Here is a 21,339-nt window from a genome sequence, read left to right as displayed (position 1 = left end):
ACTATTTTCTTTTTTTTTTTTTAATGAAAAATCCGAATTTTCCGCCTGTATGTAAAACTTAAGAACACATTTGACTAATTATGATTATTAAGAGAAACTTTCGCACTATCATCTTAAATGTTTTTTTTTTATTAAATATTCTTTTTACTGTCCATTGCTGCTAAGGAATTAAATAAACGTATACACACCATCTTGAGATCTGTCACTCACTTATTTTTTTTTAGGTTTTTTTTTCACAGTTTTTATCACATTTTTTTTTCAAATACTGTTACCTCTTAGGTTGGTTTTTGTAAAGGATATGTGTCACATTGCCAGAAGGTTCGTGCGTCGAACGGTGCAGTGTTGTCACATTAGTGGAGTGTTTTTTATTAATTTTGTATTAACTGACAAACTGCATTCAGGATGTGAATTTTTTACCTTTGCTTGGAGATACCTGACAATGCAAATTTTTATTAATAAAAATATATTAACACTTTTATAACAAATTATGTGAGTCATTTTACTAGATTATTATATATATATATATATATATATATATATATATATATATATATATTGATTTATTATATAATGGTATAAAAAAAGTTATTATTATGTTACAATGTTGGTGTCTTCAAATCCAAAGTAAACAGGTTTCTTATAGGTAAGCGTGCTATATCCTAAGCCGTGTCGCTGCTTAACATTAGGCAAGTCAACGGTCAAACGCTGGCCTAATAATTATAAAAAAAAAAAAAAAAATACAACGATATACCTTATTGTGTCACGCGATGGAACTGACCGCGTAGTGGGCGCGGGTGCCCTCTGGCTGGTACAGAGTTATCGATGCTATGTAGTTGTTCGACATCACCTGCGAAAAATTACGACGAATTTGAGAACCACCATTACAAACGGTTGAGTCGCCTTTACCTTTTCCAGAAGAATTTAAAAAAAAAAAGTATTGAATGATGTCAGTCAAGCAAACGTTAATGATTCTTCGATTCTGCTTGGATCCGTTTCAGAAGCAATCAATTAGACAACAGACAAATGTGCGTTACCTCGAAGATCATGTCCTGGTAGCCGTAGCAGAAGGTCGAGCCGAAGGGGTTGGTGGTGTTGGTGGAGGAGGCGCGGTTGAGCACGACGGGGCGCTCGCACACGCGCAGCGCGCGCGACACGCTCTCCCACTTGCTGTACGCCGTGATGCTCACCGCGCCCAGCGACTCCACCAGCGCGTTTGACTCGCATCTGACACCACACCACGCGGGTGAACATAGTCATAGTAGCAATCGAAGGACTAGATGTCGTTACACGGCGGAGCCTCGGGAAGTACGTATAGCCTATTCCGACCACGAGACGAATAAAGACAAAGACAAATATAAAACTTCGACATCGAATTGACACGATATAGTTAGTCAAGATCTTTAATAATCTATGATTGAATCCGAGAATCTTGCGTGTTCATAAGTGGTTAAGTGGAATAGTGTTGTATTATAAATACAGGTAACTGTTTGTAGGGCATAATACAGCAGAGCTATTAGAAAACGCGTGGAATATGTAAATTTAAGGTTTGTTTATTTACTCCTTCGATTGGAATAGGATATAAAGTTATTGGTCCTGCATCTGACTTTTGAGTATGAAGGAATATATTATGGAGAGTTAAGCGCATATACTTGTGGGAAATAATCCAAAGATTGCAATTAAACAAAATAAATTAGTAAAATATATAAAATAAACCATCGTAACACAGCAACTCACTTGTCTGGCTGCACGTTCAGCTCGAACTCGCATCTGTGGTACATGTTAAAGTTGTAGTGACCCGGGTAGTTGGTGTGTAGCACGAATTTCTTCACTTGATGCGTACGCGCATCGAACAGCACGTCCTGTAATGTCATGGCGCGACATTTTAAATCAATGTCAAATGACAATTCTACTAATTTATAGTGGTAACGATACGTCTCCGATTCGATTCCGATCCAACTTTGATCGAATCGCAACTGGCTCGTTGTGTTAGTAGAATAGGAAAACGATTCAACGGCAACGATTACATTTCGACTCGATTGCGATAAAGTGACTATTTGTATTTTTTTTTTATAGAATAGGAAGGCGCATATGGGCCACCTGATGGTAAGTGGTCACCAATGCCCATTGACATTGGCATTGTTAGAAATATTACCCATCGCTTACATCACCAATGCGCCACCAACCTTGGGAACTAATATGTTATGTCCCTTGTGCCTGTAATTACACTGGCTCACTTATCCTTCAAACCGGAACACAACAATACCAAGAACTGCTGTTTTGCGGTAGAATATCTGATGAGTGGATGTTACCTACCCAGACAAGCTCGCACAAAGCTCTACCACCAGTATTGACCCGGTGTTACCGTCGTCGAGGGTACTGCGCCCGATCTCTATCATTCTTGGTACTGACATTTTTAACGGTTATTTATATTTACGTGATTGCACTCAAATATCTCCTGTGCAATCGGCTAATCGGAATAATCGCCGACGTGGCTTCTAACGTTAAGTCTATTCTAATCGACGTTAGAGAGAGACGGCGACTCACCAGGCCCAGCGTGAAGTAGTTGAAGAAGTAGTCGGAGGCGGGCGGCGGGCGGCGGCGCGCGGTGGGGCGGTGGATGCGCATCTTGTCGTCCGCCTTGTAGTACAGGCGCGCCGGCGCCGCCAGCGCGCGCGCCACGGCCTGGCAGCTGTCGCCGAAGCGCACCACGCGCCGCCGCGCCGACGCGGCCGAGCCCGAGCGCGTGCCTGCGTCGCAGCTCAAACGTTAACAATACCACCGCTAGCAACGCGCCACCTACTACGGAACAATTGTATATCTCTTGTGTAGTAGCACTGGCTCGCTCGGTCTTTAAATCGGAATCTACGGGAGCACAACTATTGAGTGGACGGGCTTACAATGGGCCCTACTATTGAGTGGACGGGCTTACAATGGGCCCTACTATTGAGTGGACGGGCTTACAATGGGCCCTACTATTGAGTGGACGGGCTTACAATGGGCCCTACTATTGAGTGGACGGGCTTACAATGGGCCCTACTATTGAGTGGCGGGCTTACACTGGGCCCTACTATTGAGTGGACGGGCTTACAATGGGCCCTACTATTGAGTGGACGGGCTTACAATGGGCCCTACTATTGAGTGGACGGGCTTACAATGGGCCCTACTATTGAGTGGACGGGCTTACAATGGGCCCTACTATTGAGTGGACGGGCTTACAATGGGCCCTACTATTGAGTGGACGGGCTTACAATGGGCCCTACTATTGAGTGGACGGGCTTACAATGGGCCCTACTATTGAGTGGACGGGCTTACAATGGGCCCTACTATTGAGTGGACGGGCTTACACTGGGCCCTACTATTGAGTGGACGGGCTTACACTGGGCCCTACTATTGAGTGGACGGGCTTACACTGGGCCCTACTATTGAGTGGACGGGCTTACACTGGGCCCTACTATTGAGTGGCGGGCTTACACTGGGCCCTACTATTGAGTGGACGGGCTTACACTGGGCCCTACTATTGAGTGGACGGGCTTACACTGGGCCCTACTATTGAGTGGCGGGCTTACACTGGGCCCTACTATTGAGTGGCGGGCTTACACTGGGCCCTACTATTGAGTGGACGGGCTTACACTGGGCCCTACTATTGAGTGGACGGGCTTACACTGGGCCCTACTATTGAGTGGCGGGCTTACACTGGGCCCTACTATTGAGTGGACGGGCTTACACTGGGCCCTACTATTAGTCTAAACAGGTACCGTGACACATATTTGAAGCACAACGAAGAGAGCAAAAAAATAAATAATTATCGAATTTTATTAAGACGCAATATTCTCACCCTCTGTGTATATATGCAAGCGTAATCCGAGTGTCGCGGTCGGCGATCTCAGAACATCACATCGCCTCAGGTGCAGCTGGTGTCGGTAGCAGGAAAGAGGCAAGTCCGCTAATGGAGCTGAGCATCGACCTCCGCTAGCTGACCGTGTTAGCTAAAATATAAAATAATTTCTTATATCACATTATAGATATAAACATTAAGATGAAAATCTGCCGTATGTGTATCGAGTCGTTATGGTGAAGCGTGGTGGAATAAGCTCGAAACCTTCTCCTCCAAAGAGCAAGAAGGCCTCAGCTCAATGGTGGGACTGTTATTTACTATTGACGATTATTTTATGATCAAATACGATAGATACCTTAACCTTAAGTTGTTAATTGCTGATAAAATTCTAGCTAATAATATATCATTACGGGCACTGAAAAACAATCGAAGCTACCGAATTATTAGAACCGGCACAGTTTACCGATTGAAATTTCCATTCAACAGTTTAAAAGCTAAAATTAACCTGATGTTGGGATCCGTAATATATCGTTGTTCGGGAAACGACGGGCGAGCCGCCGTTTGGGAACTGCAGTGAGCCCAGACCGTGCGCGTATCCGGGCTGAAATTATATATAATTGCAAATTAATAAACCGCTTAAAAAAACTGCCATTAAAAAGTCAATTTTTTTTTTTTTTTTATAGAATAGGAAGGCGGACGAGCATATGGGCCACCTGATGGTAAGTGGTCACCAACGCTCTTAGACATTAGCATTGTAAGAAATGTCAACCATCGCTTACATATCCAATGCGCCACCAACCTTGGGAACTAAGATTTTATGTCCCTTGTGCCTGTAATTACACTGGCTCACTCACCCTTCAAACCGGAACACAACAATATCAAGTATTGCTGTTTTGCGGTAGAATATCTGATGAGTGGGTGGTACCTACCCAGACGAGCTTGCACAAAGCCCTACCACCAGTAAATTAAAAGTAATTAAGTTCACCACAAATATACATTATATGATTAGGTAGTCTGGCCTATCATCCAACTGATCGTAAGTGGTCACCAATGCCCATAGTACCACATGAACACTGTAGGAAATATTAAACATTCCTTACATCACCAATGCGTGACCAACCTTAGGAACTAAGATGTTATGTCCCCGTATACTAACTAACTCATTCAACAAACCGGAACTCAACATTACTAAGTATTGCCGTTTGGCGGTAGAATATGTGTTGAATGGGTGGTACCTACCCAACGGCTTGCACGAAATCCACAAAGCACCACCACCATGTACAAATATATATTATTCCACATCAAAAAATATTAGATACCCATAAACGTACCTCAAATTTACTATCGACGGGGAAATAAAATGAGAGACCCCTAAAGTTGAGCGCGAACAAGTGACGCTGGCTGTCGTACAGACCGGGGTGAGTTGCTCCAAAGCAATGCTCCACTTGCTCGATTGATGGCGTTATCTCTGGCGAATTGAAGCACATACCGCTAGAAAAGAAAATCAACTATAGACTATCGGCTTTGCTTATATATGACCAATGCAATGCAAGTTGATGCAAGCAGCACCAACTGTCTTCTTTTTTATTTCAATGCTTTATGGCCTAAATGATAAACTTTAGGCTGCTACATTTTCTGCCCTACAGCCTTGAGGAGTTGCGTGAATAATATAAGTAAAATTAAATACTAATAAACTACAGCGAATAGATGTATTCGCTTTACGGTTGATCAGCCGTGACCTCAGAAATATGGCGAAGTGACAGTAATGAGTTTTCACTGTGTCTGAGTAATCAAAGATGGGTGTCAACAAGATATTTAAATTTGGAAAAAAAAGTTCACAAATCAAAAGCTTACGAAGTTGAGAACGGTAAATTTTAACACATATTTTTTATAACAATGTTAATATAGAAAAGTATCAAAAGTTCGTGCTTCTAAGCATCGCTTGCCTGTTAGATAACGTTATTTGCCAAACAGGAGATACGTAAATAAATATTTAGATATCATATCTAATGGTTGTCAAATATTTTACAACCATTAATTCTATAAATTCTAATCCACATGTATTATATATCAAATAATATATCATTGGGAAAAGAAATTGGATGTATATTTTGTCTTGCTTAAAATTATAAATTTCGTATAATATTGACTATTAAAATGTACCACCTTGTGCAGAAATATTCCAACCCATAAAAACACTAATTACACAAACTAATTTATAAAGTAAAAAATAAAAAACATTAGGAAAGAAATTTTAAGGATAGTACATACAAATAAATAAAATTGAAGTGTCTGTCTTCGATTTGAAAATAACTGTCTTTTTTAACTTAATATGTTCTCTGGTGTATATTCTCTCGGGTCGACTTCTACGCACAGGACTCATCCCCACGGGATGAAATGAGGTGGTGATATAAAATCATAAAAAGAGTCGCGGGAAGCCGTTGGATGCGGGCAGCGCAAGACCGGCCAAAATGGAAATCCTTGGGCGAGGCCTTTGTCCAGCAGTCTCTCGGCTGAGATGATGATATTCGAATAGTATGTACGTTAAAATGGCCGATATTGGAGAATTTTCGCCACAAGATGAATTCCACGCTGGCGAAGCCGCCGTTCAGCTACCCCTATTTTATAATATTATGCATATTGTTATAGAGATATTTAAAAGCTTAAAATATTTAAATCTTAATAAATTTTATTAGTGTTTTTGTGTGTTGAAAAAAATGCACAACATGGTCGAAAGGAAACGAAGTCGCGAATTAAAGCAAAAAACGAAAAAAATACAATTGAATTGAAAAACATAAACAAAAATTAACAACAAAAACATCGAATTAACATTAATTCGGAACACAATAAAGGCAATCAATTAATCGATGATCGAAAACATTAATAATAAGCCGAACATTAGAGACAGAGACAGAATGATACCTCTGTCCCTGAACGTCTACAGCGGCTGGTTACCGCACAAAGGTCATCAGGTCGAAGAGATACGTGTACAGAATAATTATTAACACGTTGCAAATCATACAGATCAGACAGCGACGGGCGTGGCAGTACTATTTTTTCTTTTTCAATACATTTTATCGGCAGTGAACATGTTCATACCGCATGATTGTCAATTCCATCGAACGGTCGAATCGTAACCGTCTGGCCTTATTTAATATACTCGCGATAAATTAAGAGATACGAACACTAATATATCATGTACATATAATATTGTACAGTAAATAAACATATATCATTGGCCTGGCGACTAGATTCAAAGGCCGCAGATGCCGAGGTCCTGGACTCGATCCAGAAATAAAAAAGTGTCGACACAGAACATCTGCCTGCCCGGTTTCAGGAAATTGCAAGTGTTTACGTACTTGTATCTCGGAAAGCACGTAACGCCGTTGGACCTGCGCTCGAACACTTTCCGGTCGCGTCCGAATCCGCCCTCCCATCGGATTATGAGAGACGGGACGGGAGTACACACGCCTGAATTATAATTTGTCATGCTCAGATGGCTAGTCTCGCTTGAGAATGGCTCAGGCGAAATCGTTTAGGAAATATAACAGTTTATTATAGTACGAGAGACACTCTTACATTTGATAAACGATTTCTCCAGACAATTCACTCAATGATAACTAAAAACTAATACTTAAACCAGAACAGTTTTCATATCGATTCTTCTTCCAAATTGTATCCTCACTAATGTGAAAATGATTTTGTTTGTTTGTTCATAAATGCGCCCAATACCCGTAGTAAATAATATGTACTCACCTATACCTAAGCTTAACTAATTTCATATTGTATATTTCAATGATCTTGAGCCGCTGCGCGACCGGGTCGAATATTAACCGTATACCGTCCTGCGGCATGTTTATTACTAAGTCCACTGATAGTGGATTCTGAAACAATAAATAAACAACAATTAGCAATGCACAGAAATATTAAAGAATAAAATTGTAAGAAAATATATTATTTTGAAATACTCGAGCGAAACAGATTTTTTAAAACTTTCAGCATACAGTCCCATCCTAATTTGACGCGCTCGAGTATTACTTACAACCGATTTTGTTTATTTACTATTCTGATCGGCTGCCCTCGACGCGCGAACCTATATAGAGAGTTTATATATGGCGGTACTCAACAAAGTGCAAGGTTCCCCCCTTATGTCATTATATGCCGCGCTTGAGTAAATCCCAAAATCCCCCATTGGGCTTCCCTACTATAATATTATAAAGCTGAATAGTTTGTTTGTTTGTACGCGCTTACCACAGATTACAATTATATTTTTCTTCAGAAAAATTAATATAATTATCCTTACTAATATTATATAAAAAAAGCCGAGATGGCCCAGTGGTAAGAACGCGTGAATCTTAACCGATGATCGTGGGTTCAAACCAGGGCAAGCACCACTGAATTTTCATGTGCTTAATTTGTGTTTATAATTCATCTCGTGCTTAACGGTGAAGGAAAACATCGTGAGGAAACCTGCATGTGTCTAATTTCATTGAAATTCTGCCACATGTGTATTCTACCAACCCGCATTGGAGCAGCGTGGTGGAATAAGCTCCAAACCTTCTCCTCAAAAGGGAGAGGAGGCCTTAGCCCAGCAGTGGGACATTAACAGGCTGTTATTACTACTATACTACTACTACTAATATTATAAAAGCAAATGTGATTTTGTTTATTAATTTGGTTGTTACGCTTTCACATCTTCACTACTCAACCGATCATAATTAAAAATTTGCATACACGTTGTCAGGGCTACAGAAAAGGACATAGGGTACCTAACCACCCCCCCCCCCCCCACGCGTAACTAGTCTATTATATGATCTATAACATCACGCTACAACCAACGCAATAACGTACAACGCGGCTAAAAAATCGCGGAGCATATACAAGCAACTTATATATAAAATTTTATATCTTATGTGATTAAAATTAATTTAAAGTTAAATGTAAACAAATGTATTAATTAAATCATTATATTGTATGACGTTGCGATACGATACGAGATAACTCTTTGTACCACGGAATCATAATAAACTTAATGAGTCATGTACAGCTGTTTTATGAAACATTTAGCTGTTTTTAAAGTATTATATACTTTTTAGATACTAAACACATTCAATCGCCTGCGATTTCATATGTACTATTATTTGTAAACAAGGTTTTTGAGGCCCCGAGACCATACAAAAAAAATTATATTACTGTAGTAAGTAATATTTTCAACAATATCTCATATTAATGAGGCCCCTTTTTTGTGGAGGCCCAGAGGTTTATACATTATATAATAATAATGATTTAAATATATATTATAAGTTACACTAAAACCTGCTGATAAATATCATACAAGTGGCTTAAAACACAAAAGGGGTAAGTATGTACCGAAACGCTCTTACTTTCTAGTGGCTTCGAGTTGCAGCCTTATAAGCTGTCCTAAAAAAGGTTAAGTGTGCTACGTAAGTAGTAAGCGTTACTTTGAAGTTAAAGTTTTACATTTAAGTTTGTATCTTTTTTTATTATACAGGTATGTGGACTGAAAAGGAGGTTAATTGGTCACCAACGCACATACACATTGGCACTGTAAGAAATGTTAAACATCACTTACATCACCAATGCGCCACCAATCTTGGTAACTAAGATGTTATGCCTCTTGTGTCTGTCAGTGCTCACTCAAAATTCCAACCGGAACACAATAATACTAAATATTGCTGTTTGCCGGTAGAATATGTGATGAGTCGGTGGTACCTACTCAGAGGAGCTTGTACAAAGCCCTACCACCAAATAAGTATTCGTATAGGACAATGACGTCATCAATTCAAAATAGCGATATCCGTTTGTTTCCCAATAAACTATTCCTGGGTAACTTGGAAACATAATATCGATTTCATGTTCTTGTTTATTCCAAACATATATACAAAATGTACGAAAGTAAATTCTAAATACGGCAGCGCTATTCTGCAAGAACTCACTTCATTACTCAGCCGTGAAATGTTGACAAACGACTTATGATGATATACTATTTTGATGCGTGTCTTCTTGAAATGTTATAATTATTACGGTCAATGTCGCATCATCACTTTGACGTTTCACGAACGTGTCTTGCGGTGAGTTTCGTTTTCTTACAGATTAACACTACTGAAATCAATCATACCTGAAGATATACTGACGACAATATCAGTCATACTGTACAAGTTACACACGCAACAGCAACAGCAACAAACTATCGATTGAGCCCATAACGACGTCAATAAAAGGACAAATTCTTTGTTTGTCTATACTCCTGCCATTGAAATCTACTACATTACGAAATGATAAGAACAACTCACCTGATCACTGTATATAACCTGTACACCGCGTATCGTTCCAACTTGACTCTGAATAATGGAGACCGCTTGCGAGAAGTGCATTCCTGTAAAAACAAATTAAATTCTTTCATAACGACGTAACTGTTGTAAATGTTTCATTCATCAACGGTATGAAAATGGTATTTGAAAATGGAAGACTATAATAAAATAACTGTTTTCATTAATTATCTGTATTATGCGCTGTATTATGTCACTGTTTGGCAAACGTCTTCTCTCCTTTTTAGGAGAATATTTTGGAGCTTTCCACCATGGAAGTTGGTTGTATACAAGGCTTTGGATATCTAAGCGCAATGCAGGTTTCTTACAATGTTTTCTTTCATTAATCACGAGACGAATAATAAACATATTAAGCACGTGTATGTATATTATATACTCTGTGGTGCTTGCCCGATTTTGAACCCGCAATAGTCGTTGAAATTCAGGTGTTTTATCGATTATCTATATAATTAGTATAAAAAATATTAAATTTGTCTAGTAAGCAACTTGCAAGTTTTTAGATCAATACATACACTATTATTATAATATTTTTTATAATTATTTTCATTGATTTGAATAAATTTTATTGATGCGCTTTATTGAAATAAGCCCATATTAGTCAGCTGGACCAATTGCAACTGCGTAGTAGATATTGTGTATGATGCACAAGTATGTGTGTGAGTGAGCAAACACAATTGTACTTTAAAAATCCGATTGTGTTGAGACCGGGCGAATTCTACTAATTTAACGGTTAAGATACGATCCCGATTTAATTTTCGGATCGGAACCAAACCGATACGGTGTTGCCATATACCAATATGCCAAAACTAAACTTAATTGTTAACGTTTATCGGCCCTAGTGTAAACTTTGTTTAGCGGGTGATTTATTAAACAATACGGTGTCTTCTTCTTTCGAATGTCAAATCAATAACAACAGAAAGGGAGATATCAGTGTTTAACTAAACAGCCGCTAAGTAACGTTTATCAATAAGAATGTATATCACGTGGATCAGTAAATTAGAGAAAAATAAAACGGTATCGTTTTTGTTTACGCTTCCATTCGATTGCGATAAAGTGACAAATTGTAGTAGAATTGTCTCCGGCTTCTCATGCTGTCCGAAACTTTGTGATTAAGACGTGGTAGGGACATAGCATCTTAGTTCCCAAGGTTGGCGACGCATTGACGATATAAGGAATGGTTAATATTTCTTACATCTCCAATGTGTATGGATGACCATTTACCATCAGGTGGCCCATTTTCGAGTCATTACCTAATTTACAAAAAAAAAATGATACACGAACATATAATCTTTAATGTTATGTTTGTTATGTGTAGGATAATATTATTGTATTATTCCTTACCCTCGTATGACCGATAAGAATGTTAATGACACGAAACAATTACACGCGCCGCGCGTATTTGCTTTTTTACACGAGTTTAATAATAGTAATCATGTTGTTTGTATGTCTGTTACATTAATAAATGATGACTGCCTCGTTTCTTTAGAGGCTATAAAGTCGCAAATTCCGAGGTACTGGGTAATAACCCAGATGGGGCCGATAAGAATTTGTTAAGTTTTTCGAACGAAGATACTCAGTAGCAGGACTCTGGAAGTTGGTAGTGTGCACACTCCCATGCCTCGAACAACACGTAAACTCGTTTATTAACTGCCTGAACTCTTTGTCGTGTCGGATCGCCGTCACATCGGATTATGAGAGTGAAGAGTGTGCTGTATTTGCGCACACACTTGTGCACTATAATATGTCCTGCGCAGTTGGGTAATCTCTCTTGAGATTGGTCACAACCCCCCTGGTTTAGAGAAATGTCCTTAAGGACTACAATAAATAAAACAAAAAACTTTTTATGTATAGAGCTTAATCCACCACTCTGCTTCAATGCGGGTTGGTGAATACATGTGGCAGTTTTTTTCACATGCAGGTTTCCTCACGATGTTTCCTTCGACACCGAGCACGGGATGAATTGTAAACACAACAATTAAACACATGAAAATTCAGTGGTGCTTGCCTGTTTGAACCAGCGTAATATCGTCTTTTAACCACTGGGCTCTACAAAAGAGGAGATGCAGCCTTAGCCCAGCAGTGGGATATTTATAGACTGTTTCTTTTTGTATGTTTGTCCTTTATGCGATCTTAAACCATTCATACGATTACGATGAAGCTTTGATAAGTTCTTCCGCGTGCGCCAGCGAAAGATCTTAGCCCATAAAAACATGTATGTTTGCCCTTCAATTTGTTTTGTGTTGTATAGTTTTATGTATGTGTCTAGTATATACATATGTATAAATATAATCGTTTCGAATGCTAGTCCCGTTATATACAATACAATAGTCCGATTGTTTCAAAGCCATTGTTGTGTAGGTAACACTTAAGTTAGATACTAATGTAAATTATCATTAAATGAAGATCTTTTTTATTTCATAATAACGCATAGAAACCAGCAATCAGTTATATATATGTCAGAGATAATAAATTTAAGCGGGTATACGACGTCACTTATTAGAATAGCAACACCACACAACGTGATGTATGTCATGTAGGTTGGTCGGTTGTCAGACGTCAAGTGTGAAAAACATAAGACGGGTGCCTATTTTATTATGTAGCCGACTGATGGAAATATAAAGTATAAAGGAGTATGTCAGTAGCGCGTGTGATCATTTTGTCGAGCAACCCCCTTGGTCTCTTGGTCTCTTGTTCTCAGGACAGCGCCAGAGCCAGACGTGCGCACTGACTGATTTAATAAAATCAACATATTGGACGACAATGGCGGCCATTAAAATGGCAATCCATTTGAATCCGCGACATATATTTACATCCACCTTATACTTCAGCCTATTCTAATGGTAGAAGGATTACAGATAAACGAACCTTAGATTAACATATTCCATGCGATTTGCTAATAGCTCTAATATATTATGCACCGCAAACTGTTCTTGAATAATATATCATTATTTGTAATGCAACACCATTCCACTTAACCTATATCCACTTTAATTTTACTTCCAAATTTGTTATAACAACTTAAATTCAAAACGTCTTTTTTTCACGAATCCATAATTATTTTATATCTTGACTAAGAGTAGGTCAAGTCAGTTCAAGGTTAATGTTGTTTATTATCCTTTTCTCCTGGAATAATTCTCTCACCGGAATAGGCCTTACAAATATAGAATAGGTTTTGTTTACTAAATGGCTTGGCTCAATTAATGAACCGTTTTAAATCAAATTTGATCAGAGACCAAAATGGAAGATTATCTAGAAATTACAGATTTTAACTGAAACCGAAGCGGATTTAAGAAAACAGGAGGGCTTAGAATTCAATAATTGTCGAGGGATTGATTCAAACTCTACCTATTATATATATACTTTGATTTGGTTTGATTTGATAACGACAAACGCTATGTGACTGCTGAAAACATCAAGATGAAACTGCATGTATGGTATGAAACGACACATTATAGTTGGCGCAGTATACTCTGGCCGGGCTGAACTAGCGGGCAGTGGTTGCGCAGAAACATGTTTTGTAGTAACAAATGAGACGTGCAAGCGGTGCGGAGGCTAATGCTAGAATGACGCACCTACACGGTCGATTATCGTTATTATCGATTATGAATCGAGATTTTTTTAATATTTATTTTTTGCTTCACTACCTACCTCTATTATATATCGACGCCAAGACTTGCATATGCTAATTTCGCTACGACACTTCAGCTTACTATTATATAAATCACGAACTATAACGCTATAGCAATTGAATGACGTGATAAAATAAATTGCATGCTTTGTCCTTGTAGGATAACGACTTTCCCGTGACACTCGATACACGGTAAGGGCTGAGATTTCAAACTTCAGGTGACGTCAGCCTAAGATTTCGAGCATCAGATGACGCAGCGTAAGATTCGTTATTGTAAATGCGTTAATATGTGCGTGAGATCGGTAAACGGTAGACACATCAATTCTCGAGAGTTCCTTCCTTGGCACTTACACCATTTGTTCACTAACTGTGATGTCCCTTTAACAAAATTTAATTTCTAAATGTATTATGACGTCAAAATATTATTGCCAACTAGTTACATTTGCTAGATTTTCCTTGTTAAATGTGTCGCAATTAATAATGATAATATTTTAACTATTGAGCTTAATAATAGAGTAATAACTGTAAAACTATTCTTTCTATAAGAACAAAAACGAAACTTGCCGCAGAGCACTTTCGTGAAATGTCCGAAAGTGATATGCGACAATGACTACAAATATATAACATTCGAAGGACACACGAATCAAAATAGCTCATTAACAAAAGTCGGTTATCAATATTTCACGAGTGACATACGAAGTGAGTCACAGAATAGCACTGTTGAGTTATCGTTTCTTCAAACACAATACATAACTTGTTTACCTTTAGCGAAATTAAAACAGCAGATAAAATAAAGTTCTTAAAATAAAAACAGTAGACCTATTCTGTAAGAACACACTAGCTCACCGAAGGAAACGGTCGCAAATGTCAGAAAGTGATATTCGACATTGACCATTATAATTATAACGTTTAAAGAAAACACGCGTTAAAATAGCATATATACATAAGTCGATTGTAACAACATTTCACTGATGCGTGTTTTTTGCACAAAAAAATCCTGTTTCTTTACAATACATTCAAGTTAATAAAGGCGGTACCTATAGTATTAAATTCTTATATACATATATATATATATATAGTGTATTTCCGAAACGGCCCTTACGATTTGACACAATATTTATAATTAGACAAGTCATTTAAAAAAAATATTACTACTAATATAAAATTATTACTATATACATAAAACTTATACTACAAGATGAAGCGCGTTTCGAATAAGGTTTTAACCAATTGATATTTATAATACATTGAGTGTGTTGGAATAATAAGCTCAAAGCCTTCTTCTCAAGAGGCAGCTTAACCACGCCTTAGAACATTTACAAACATTACTTTTATTATTAACTAATATGATTATATAAAGCTGATAAGTATTTGAGACTGATAATAAAATATTATTCACAACTATAATAAAAAAATGCCTTCAGCTGTTTACGGTCAAGATCAAAAAATATTGTTATCAACGAAAAACATTCTTACGACACATTGATATCGCGATAACATTAACATAATATACGTAGGTTTTATTACGTTTTATTAATGACGAGAAACTGTCAGCAATATCGAAAAGCAAGATTTACTCGCTGCCTTTACTGCAAGACGTCTGAGTATGTAAAGTAATACAGTAACAGCCTGTTAATGTCCTACTGCTGGGCTAAGGCCACCTCTCCCTTTTTGAGCAGAAGGTTTAGAGCTTATTCCACCACGCTGCTCCAATGCGGGTTGGTAGAATACACATGTGACATAATTTCAATGAAATTAGACACATGCAGGTTTTCTCACCTTGACCGTCAAGCACGAGATGAATTAAAATCACAAATTAAGCACATGAAAATTGAATGGTGCTTGCCCAGGTTTGAACGCACGATCATCGGTTAAGATTCACACGTTCTAACCACTGAGATATCTCGATTTTTCTGTCTGAGTATGTACCACTTATTATACTAATTCAAGCATCAAACAACAACCATTAGTACATAGTAGTATTGTTGCGTTCCGGTTTGAAGGGAGAAAATGTAAGGATTGGTTAATATTAACAGAGTCATTAGTCCGGTGCCTGATAATTCTCTGGTCCCACCATATAAGTGTTTGCATACATATTGCAAAGTGCTAGCCTTCATTATAACTGTTTTGCCTATTTATTCGCTGATAATATATTTTCAAATTAGCCACTAATATTGCCTTGTACGCTCCCAATTAACCGGTACTTTTAGACATACTACGAGATATTTGAAATAAACGCGTGGCACGGTACTGTTCGGACGAATAAATCGATTGGCAAATGGTAACATCTCATTGATTTTGAGAATTTTGAGAATTCGAACGAGTTATAAATCCTTATTTTACCCGTACGAAAGGACTACAGATAATTATTAACTATTACGATTTTTTGTATACTTGTTTAGCAAAATTAAAGGTATCGTTTAAGCACGTGCCGCACATATAATATTTTTCGACTAAATACATATACCTTTATTGTATATATAAACGCATGACACGTGTTTGTTTTCATACAAAATGTATAATCTTTATAGGAATAGGAAAAAACAAAACATTTCAGTATCTCTTTCTACTTCAACTTAGGGTTATCAATATAAAAAAATTGGAAATTAGAGTACAGTACTGTACTCAAATACGTGCAACTACATATTTGATGTTCTCAAATTTTTAATAATGAACACGGTCGAATTTCAACCACTATTTTTTTATCATTTGAGCGTTTCCCTCACGTGAAGGGGGTATGTGGAGCTCACCAGCGCCTAAACGTCGAATACCCACTAAAACCCAGCGGTACCCTCACCGTCTCTTCAGGGGGCGTACCGTTCTCTTCTCACGAGATCGTTTGCGCATACTACCGTGACGAGATTTTGAAACTGTGCCAACACTAAAAAAATGGACGGATAATGTACATAATTTTGGTTGGCACGTGTAGTCCAAAAGTGTATTTGGAGAATGTACCTACCCAATCTCAACCTAGGATTAAGAGTACAATACGAGATTTTTTTGTCGAACCAAACGAATGATGGTGACATCACATAAGCTGTAAAACTTAAAGCGACTGGCTCGTTGGTATAATAGCTAGTTTATAAAATAGATTCCGAAGATCAGGGCTCAGGGATCAATTCTCAGTAGCAGTCCGGAGTCTATTTGTGTTTACACTGCGACGCCACTAAACCACGTAAAGCAGTTGATTCTGAACTCTTTCCGATCGTTTCGGATTTGCCGGATTATTAGAGTGACGGAAAATCGCTGGATGCTTTATAATAAACCCGTGCAGGGTGCACGTGTGAAGTGTCCTAGTCTCGCTGCAGCCGAAATCGGTCGAAAACGTCATCGTTATGGCTTGACCGCCTCTACTTGCTTTCAAAGGGATAGGAGATTATAATCAGCTTAATTACGCATCATTATGAGGAAATGTAATTGGTAATTTCATATAAAGTTTCAAGTGCCAGCAGTCTGATTTTACTATCAGTGGCTATTTAATGGTAATTATTTGACTGTATAGTTTAGTGGCGACCAGGGGCAGATTACAGATGCTGTGGATAAGTTCAAATTGGTTCATGTCAATAAAAATATTTTGCTTCCCATCTCTTGGAAGCAGAACAAACCACATTAACCACGGCCATAGCACAAAAACTGCCGACACAAAATAATACTAATATAATATATAATACTTTACTGGTGGTAGGGCTTTGTGCAAGCTCGTCTGGGTAGGTACCACCCACTCATCAGATATTCTACCGCAAAACAGCAATACTTTATATTGGTGTGTTCCGGTTTGAAGGGTGAGTGAGCCAGTGTAATTACAGGCACAAGGGACATAAAATCTTAGTTCCCAAGGTTGGTGGCGCATTGGCTGTAAGCGATGGTTGACATTTCTTACAATGTCTAAGGGCGTTTGGTGACCACTTACCATCGGGTGGCCTATATGCTCGTCCACTTTCCTATTATAAAAAAAAAAAAAAAAATACATAACATGCTTGAATTTACACCTACTACACTGTTGTTGTCAAATGAAATATTAAATTAATGTATAATTTAAATACAATTATCATTAAGATTTTGTGATTATAAAGTAATAAATAAATATATTAGCATCATATTCTAATGGAAAAGTATAAAACCCTTTTAAAGGCATTTTGTATAAATTATACATCATATAAATTTTTCAACATATTCATTATGTTCAGCCCACATAAATCCATTGCTGGACAAAGACATCCTCACTCTAGTGCGAATACTCACAGTTCTGTACTAAGTGTATCAAGCCTATCACCGGACCATCGAGCGGGTTATTTGCCCACTGGCTGTTTCGCTTCTCTGGGTGTTCCCGTCCGAAACGACTTTGATCCACTGACTGTTTATACATTTCTGACACAATTGTTGTTACCACATGGTGTTATTAACATGTTTTTTTTGTACAGAATACAAAACAGAAAAGTTTCTACACTTGGTAACATTGCCGATTTATCCAACAAAACTTTCTTATATTCAGTAATGTATATTCGATATCATTTAAAATACTGACAAGAGCCATTTGAGATATTGGTTAATGTTAGCTTCAGGGACTCAATAGACGGACAAACATAGATCCTATGATTATAAAGATATTTGCAATTCAAGCAATGACATGTAGACTGTATTAATACATTTCAAAAGATGTGACATTTTAAGTCTAAATAGCTCAATATTAAAACTTCAAGCTATATTGTAGTTGTAACGACTTCTAGCTTAATTTTTAAGTTTGTTGGATGGGAAATTATTAATATACTTATTATTATTTCCCTGAAAATAAAATGGTACAAGGATCAAAAAAAATTTGCTTATCAATTTGTATAATTTTTTTTTTTAAATGACCATAATAGTCCAAATGAAGTTGAAAAAAAAAATAAACATTATGGGAAAAAACATTTAAGTAAAAAATTTACAAAATATCTGTCGGGCGATTCTGCTAGTTATGTCATATTTTCGTAATGTTTAAAAATAAGAAATTAACTCAAATTTACAAACACTTTGAATTGGATCACTGCAAAATAATTATTATAAGTCATAATTGAAAAACATTATGTAATAATTATGAATTTATTTGTATGTACATAGTTATGATTGAGTAGGTATAAAAATCTTTAAAATATTGCTCAGTGGTCTCACTATCCTTTTTTTTTAAATCGTATATGCCAACTTCTCAGATAGTAGATTAGAATATAATTAAAAAAAAATTATTTATTTATAATTACAATAGTTTTACTAACGATATTAACAATTTTAAAGTAAATTAGGTTGTCTGATGCATCATTATTAATATATCAATTTTCAATTTAATACAATATATATCTCATCGTAAATAGGTCGCAACTGTAATGGTATGTTTATATTCTCTTAACAAAATAATTGTATTACGAAAAACAATGAATAAACATGACAACAGCGATTTCATGGTCAAGTGTAGCAAAAAAAAATAAACATTGGTACCACAGACGAAACAAAGGCCCGTGACACTTCGAAAAAAAAATCAATGCGAACTCTTTACCGAGAACTATATTTATAATTAAGGGATTAATTGATCAAGCCATTAAAATACCATTGCGTAAGTCGCGTCCCGTAGAAATACAACGCAAAACCTTGACGTAAGGTATAAACATACGAGGGTGCTTACCTAAAACGAACTCCCAGGCATCGCAGCCCAGGGAACGTTCGGGAACGATTTCTAAATCCAGCATGATTCACAAAACACTTATCACACACTAAACTATCTAACTTTCACTCAATATAACAGTATTTTAACGACAAATGGCTCTTTTACGCTGCCTTTCTTTGTTTGCCAACTTTAGTTTTCAACCATTTTGTATTTGTCAGAGGAACTGTCATTACAAACAGCTGATTGTATTCTACCAGGTTCGCATTGTAATTTCAATTTTTACATTGATAAAAATTATCCTAACTGATTTTATTGTTATTATTGCCTAAAATAATAAAAAATTGATGATAACGTAATATTCTTACCAAAAATGTCGAAGTACATATATAATCAACTTATGCGAAAAAGAAAAACTAAAGACGAGGTATATAATTTTATATTTCAAAAAAAATCAGAAAGGGTCGTTAACTTCCTTTACTTTCCACAATTAAAGATTAATCTTTTACCGCATCACTTTTCAGAACTGGCTGTTTTGGCTTCAGTCAAACTAAAAAACAAACCAAAATATATTATATTAAATCAAAATATTACTTAATTTAGTTATTCGTAAATACGGCTCTGGCATAGCTTTATGACGCATGCGTCCAATCACAAAGGGAAAATTTGATGTTGTTGAAACTGTTTTATAGAGGTCTCATTTTAACACGTACGTTATAACATTCTCTTTCTCATTCATACTGTCAGATTATGTTTTATCTTTTTCACACTTGTGAATTTTATGCTTTGTGTCTCTTTCACACAATAGTGTTATTGACAACATACAGATAGTCTTAAATAATATTCCATCCATTGCTTGTTTTTCACCTTATGTGAATTGATTGAATTACTACAAAAAGGAGATGTAGGTCGCTTTTTCAATTCATTTAGTAAATTACAACAAACGAAATCGATTTGATTTGGAAATCACGTAGGTACAGACTGCTCGTCTACTATAGATATTTAGAAACAAAGAAATATCATTAAGTATTATAATCTTAATAATAATATTTGTATTGTTTATGGGAGAGTTCATTACTCTTGTTTGTATTACCATTTCCCGCCATTACGTATGACCTTGAATTGCTCCCAACTCCTACACTTTCGACGTAATATTGTTGTGTAATGTTTATTTCGACTATATGTATTAATAAACTACGCAATAAAATGCGTAAAAATTTGCGAAAACATTCGTTTCACGTGCTGCTGTTTTGATAATAGCGTGACGAATTCAAACATTTCTGCGTAGCTATTTTTTATTTGTTTTTCCCGCCTATGCCAATGTTGTTTACAAATAATTCGACTTAAAAATTCTGCGAGGATTTTCTTTTTAAAATAAGCAGAAAAATAGTAACTAATCTCATTTTCTAATTATAACTATTTTTTTTTGGTAAAATGTAGACCAAAATAATGCAATGCCTATCATTGAAGTGGCTAATATTTTTATTGATTTTATCAATGCGCAACAAAAACCTTGTTTTGTTCATGTTTGTTAGGTACAAAATAAATAAAAAATAGCTTAAAAACAACAAAACTGTTATTTATACGCCTGTTGAATATGTGTTCGTACAATACATTTGTTTTGGCATTGTAGTGATAGTATTTTTTTATAAGTAATTATTGATTTTTAAGTTATATCTATTTGTTAAAGAAGAATTAACATCTATTTAGTAAGTATTTGCCCAGCTCGTAATTTATTAAGCTCAGAGAGACGAATACTTAGCCTAACAATTTAAAAAAAACTAATAGTTAGCTATGGTAGACATTTTTTTTTATTTATTAATAGCACGAAGAAAGAAGAATAAATAAACCTCATAATGCTAACTCGTAAAACCTTGTTCCTGGACGTTGCTAT

General features: G+C 36.6%; 1 protein-coding gene and 1 long non-coding RNA gene across 2 annotated transcripts in view; one reads left to right on the top strand and one right to left on the bottom strand.

Moving 5' to 3' along the window:
- The window catches only part of LOC126777392 (uncharacterized), a 172,593-nt gene that overhangs the window by 55,359 nt on the left and 95,895 nt on the right, over positions 1-21,339 (top strand). The gene's annotated exons all lie outside the window — the stretch shown is intronic.
- On the bottom strand, positions 69-19,662 carry LOC126777367 (PHAF1 protein CG7083). The gene is made up of 11 exons (XM_050500405.1): positions 19,467-19,662; positions 10,150-10,232; positions 7,592-7,719; positions 5,167-5,326; positions 4,341-4,436; positions 3,836-3,986; positions 2,545-2,747; positions 1,735-1,859; positions 1,035-1,224; positions 752-847; positions 69-433 (listed from the first exon to the last, which is right to left on the bottom strand). The coding sequence occupies exons 1-10, from the start codon at positions 19,528-19,530 to the stop codon at positions 761-763; spliced, it is 1,287 nt and encodes a 428-aa protein (XP_050356362.1). The 5' UTR covers positions 19,531-19,662; the 3' UTR covers positions 69-433; positions 752-760.

This window comes from Nymphalis io, chromosome 22, assembly GCF_905147045.1.
Source record: "Nymphalis io chromosome 22, ilAglIoxx1.1, whole genome shotgun sequence".
NCBI lineage: Eukaryota > Metazoa > Arthropoda > Insecta > Lepidoptera > Nymphalidae > Nymphalis > Nymphalis io.
This window is presented reverse-complemented; position numbering and strand designations above follow the sequence as displayed.

Coding starts and splice junctions, on each gene's coding strand:
- LOC126777367 (XM_050500405.1), bottom strand. CDS start 19,530: ATGCTGGATTTAGAAATCGTTCCCGAACGTTCCCTGGGCTGCGATGCC. Junction 10,233..19,466: donor TGCCTGGGAGTTCGTTTTAG/GTAAGCACCCTC, acceptor TTGTTTTTACAG/GAATGCACTTCTCGCAAGCG. Junction 7,720..10,149: donor AGGTTATATACAGTGATCAG/GTGAGTTGTTCT, acceptor TTATTGTTTCAG/AATCCACTATCAGTGGACTT.